The sequence below is a fragment of the Bison bison genome, unplaced genomic scaffold (genome assembly GCF_000754665.1).
Source record: "Bison bison bison isolate TAMUID 2011002044 unplaced genomic scaffold, Bison_UMD1.0 scf7180017864537, whole genome shotgun sequence".
NCBI lineage: Eukaryota > Metazoa > Chordata > Mammalia > Artiodactyla > Bovidae > Bison > Bison bison.
In genome coordinates this window covers 1,137,458-1,141,423 of record NW_011495085.1, presented here as the reverse complement: position 1 = coordinate 1,141,423, position 3,966 = coordinate 1,137,458, and the positions used below count along the sequence as shown (strand labels likewise).

At 37.9% G+C, this 3,966-nt stretch overlaps 1 protein-coding gene across 2 annotated transcripts in view; it reads right to left on the bottom strand.

Moving 5' to 3' along the window:
• Nucleotides 1-1,167: 1,167 nt before the first annotated feature.
• The window catches only part of RGS18 (regulator of G-protein signaling 18), a 32,592-nt gene continuing 29,793 nt past the window's right edge, over nt 1,168-3,966 (bottom strand). For both annotated transcript variants that reach the window (XM_010832087.1, XM_010832089.1), the window contains one exon: nt 1,168-2,617. In XM_010832087.1, the coding sequence (XP_010830389.1) occupies nt 2,360-2,617 (258 nt within the window). In that variant the 3' untranslated portion in view covers nt 1,168-2,359. The remainder of the gene's footprint in view (nt 2,618-3,966) is intronic.

Here is a 3,966-nt window from a genome sequence, read left to right as displayed (position 1 = left end):
TTAACTTTTAGTCTGAAATTTTCCTTCACTGACCACAATTATGTGCCTCTTTTTTAAATTTGTGTGTAAACCAAGAGGTGCTTTGAAGAATATCAGGTCAATAAATGAATAGAATCCTTAAATGTGAGGACCATAAGGAAAATCAGAAATTCTGAATCCTTATCTTGAAGAAATGTGTGGAATAAAGATACTTAGAAGTTAAATGAACATCTGAGGATCAGGCATCTGATTAGGGAGCTCAGATATTAAGACTCTTGGGTTTTCATTATATATTTCTGCAATTCCTTCAGCCAACTTTCAGTACTGTCTGCATGTTTTTTACTTGGCTTCTACAACTGCTTATTTTGTTTCTTTTATTTGGCTCTTTGTCCCCCCATATACACCCACTCCTTGAAGTCAGGGCTTGGCTTCATTAAAAAGTCCTGGTATGATTTTGAAGGATCTCATGGAGTATTTCATAATTTATATGATATCAGATGCTTCTGAAGAGCATTTCAAATGAAAAAGCTACATATTAGCTATTTGTGGTCCTTGAACAATGCTGTTAATATCAGCCCATGGTTTTTTTCTTATGAGATCAGAAAGCCTGTATACAGTCTTAAATCTATGCATAAAGTAATCAACCTCTTTGAAAAGAGACTGCTGTAAACAAAGCAAATATCAATCAACCACAGAAAAAATAGAAAAATAATTTTCTTAGTTGGTCTTTGAAATGCATAATGCCTTGTTTTCATATTCACAATACTGGGAGTTGATATTAGCATTAAGATCAGTGACAAAACACCTCAATTAATAATTTCTACTCCAGTATCATTCTAAAATAAGAAAATATGCCTTTGTCTAATTTGATGACAGGAAGGATAATCAATAATCAGTGAGAGCATTTAGTGACCAAATAAACATTAACTGGACAAACGAAGAAATTAAAAAATATTTATTTCTATAGGTGATATCGGAGAAGGCAATGGCACCCCACTCCAGTACTCTTGCCTGGAGAATCCCATGGACGGAGGAGCCTGGTAGGCTGCAGTCCATGGGGTCACTAGCGTCGGACACGACTGAGCGACTTCACTTTGACTTTTCACTTTCATGCATTGGAGAAGGAAATGGCAACCCACTCCAGTGTTCTTGCCTGGAGAATCCCAGGGACGGGGAAGCCTGGTGGGCTGCCGTCTATGGGGTCACACAGAGTCGGACACGACTGAAGCGACTTAGCAGCAGCAGCAGCATAGGTGATATACAGATTTACATTCTATAGTTCAACTAAAATAACATTTGCCAAAACCAAATGTATGGCATCTTTAAATACCAACATTTACAGACCATGCAAAACACATTTATAGGAAGAGAAATATGTAACAATTAACATCATCTTATTTGAGTAATATAGTATTATTCAGTGAGATAAGATTTGGAATAAGAACATGATCAGTGGAAGAACACTTTCTGAATATAAGCCAGTGTGGCAGATGCCTGAGTTCCCAGGGCCTTGGACTCCTTGCTTTTTTATTTCTTCTCATTCCAAAAATGAAGGCTCACTTAGGGGATAAACCTCTTTTGGTCATTATTGAAATGACGGACTACCCACTGTTTTAGTGGCAAGTTCCCCCCACAGATGAGAAGATGCTCCTCCCTGGAGCCATTGCATCATCTGGTCATGTTTCTGTGACCAGCAGTGGTGGCTCTGTGTGACTGGGTGAGTTTATGCTCACTTTGGAAGGAGCCCAAATGTGGATCACATTATCAGTGATCAACCTAGGTTACGTACGATCTGGAAGTTCTGTAGAGATGAATGTATCCTCCCAAAAGTTTCTGGTGCTGGTTTATAACTAGAGGTGATAGATTGCTATTCAAGAGCCAGGGTTAGTAAACCAAGAACAAATGGTCATCCTCTCTCATTATGAGAACTGGATTGCTGCTATACTTTCTATAATCAAGCCATAGAGAACTTTCATCATTATAGAAAATGTCCAAATACATGTCTATCTGAGCATTGTACAGTCTGCATCTAGAAAAAATTTCAAACTAGATAATTGGCCAATCTGTTGACAATTTTGCAAAAGCTTAACCTTTACTTAACTTTACAATCTTGTACAACACTGTTTTTATTTCCTTACTGCCTTTTAATTAAGGAGCTTTCTGACTATGAATGAAATGAAGTCAAATGGAAGCTTTTACAGAATATCTTGGCAGATACATTAGGCATTGTTAGACAAATAACAGTATTGATTTGCATTTTTAAAATCATTTCAAATGACACACTTATTTTAAAAGATGTACCCATTTGTTAACATAAACATGCTGTATCTTAGAAACAAATGAACAAGCTTACGAATAAAATGAGCAAAAATAATTTTCTTTATAACCAAATGGCAACATCTGACTTTGCATCCTGGAATTCATTGTAGGTAAATGAACGCGATCGTCTTCTCAGATTTGTTGGTCTCTGTGATCTTCCTTTTGTCAAGTCTAAATAGATGTCAGATTTCAGAAAACGCATGTAACTGTCTTGTTCCATGAGCTGATATACTCTGCTTTGGGCAACATCAAAACTCTGGAGGGTGGGTTGGGTGATGCTCTTGGAGATGATTTCTTTGGTGTGAAAATCAAGGTTAACCTGGATAATAATAACAACAAAACAGTAATTATAGTCAGTCTCCTTAAGTAAACACCTTGAGAAACAAAAGTACAGGACTGATTCCAGGTCAGAGGGGGCAAACTGCACTTGGATGCCAGGTGAGTTTCCTGTTGTGGGCCTAGGGATCCAGTGATTCATTCTGGGCTGTCATTTCATCTGGCTCTTCTCTTCCTGTGACCCTGTTCTTTCTGTCTCTGCTAGCATCATGGACCATTGAACTGGTACATACCCAAGAGATCATTAGATTCAACTCATTTTCAAAATGGAAACTAAACTTTGTAGAAATTAAATTATTTTGTGTGAAGTTTAACAGTGTGTTTGGGACATATTTGGGATTTCAACGTGAAGCTTTTGCTATATTTCAGTGCTTTTTTCATTTTATTATACACCTATAAGTATATGTGTGTTGAAAATGCCTATCTTTTTTTAAAATTTTATTTTATTTAACTTTACAATATTGTATTGGTTTTGCCATATATCAAAATGAATCTGCAACAGGTATACATGTGTTCCCCATCCTGAACCCTCCTCCCTCCTCCCTCCCCATACCATCCGTCTGGGTCGTCCCAGTGCACCAGCCCTAAGCATCCAGTATCGTGCATCGAATCTGGACTGGTGACTTGTTTCATATATGATATTATATATATTTCAATGCCATTCTCCCAAATCATCCCACCCTCTCCCTCTCCCACAGAGTCCAAAGGACTGTTCTATACATCAGTGTCTCTTTTGCTGTCTCGTATACAGGGTTATTGTTACCATCTTTCTAAATTCCATATATATGCGTTAGTATACTGTATTGGTGTTTTTCTTTCTGGCTTACTTCACTGTGTATAATAGGCTCCAGTTTCATCCACCTCATTAGAACTGATTCAAATGTATTCTTTTTAATGGCTGAGTAATACTCCACTGTGTATATGTACCACTGCTTTCTTATCCATTCATCTGCTGATGGACATCTAGGTTGCTTCCATGTCCTGGCTATTATAAACAGTGCTGCGATGAACATTGGGGTACACATGTCTCTTTCCCTTCTGGTTTCCTCAGTGTGTATGCCCAGCAGTGGGATTGCTGGATCATAAGGCAGTTCTATTTCCAGTTTTTTAAGGAATCTCCACACTGTTCTCCATAGTGGCTGTACTAGTTTGCATTCCCACCAAGAGTGTAAGAGGGTTCCCTTTTCTCCACACCCTCTCCAGCATTTATTGCTTGTAGACTTTTGGATTACAGCCATTCTGACTGGCGTGAAATGGTACCTCATAGTGGTTTTAATTTGCATTTCTCTGATAATGAGTGATGTTGAGCATCTTTTCATGTGTTTGTTAGCC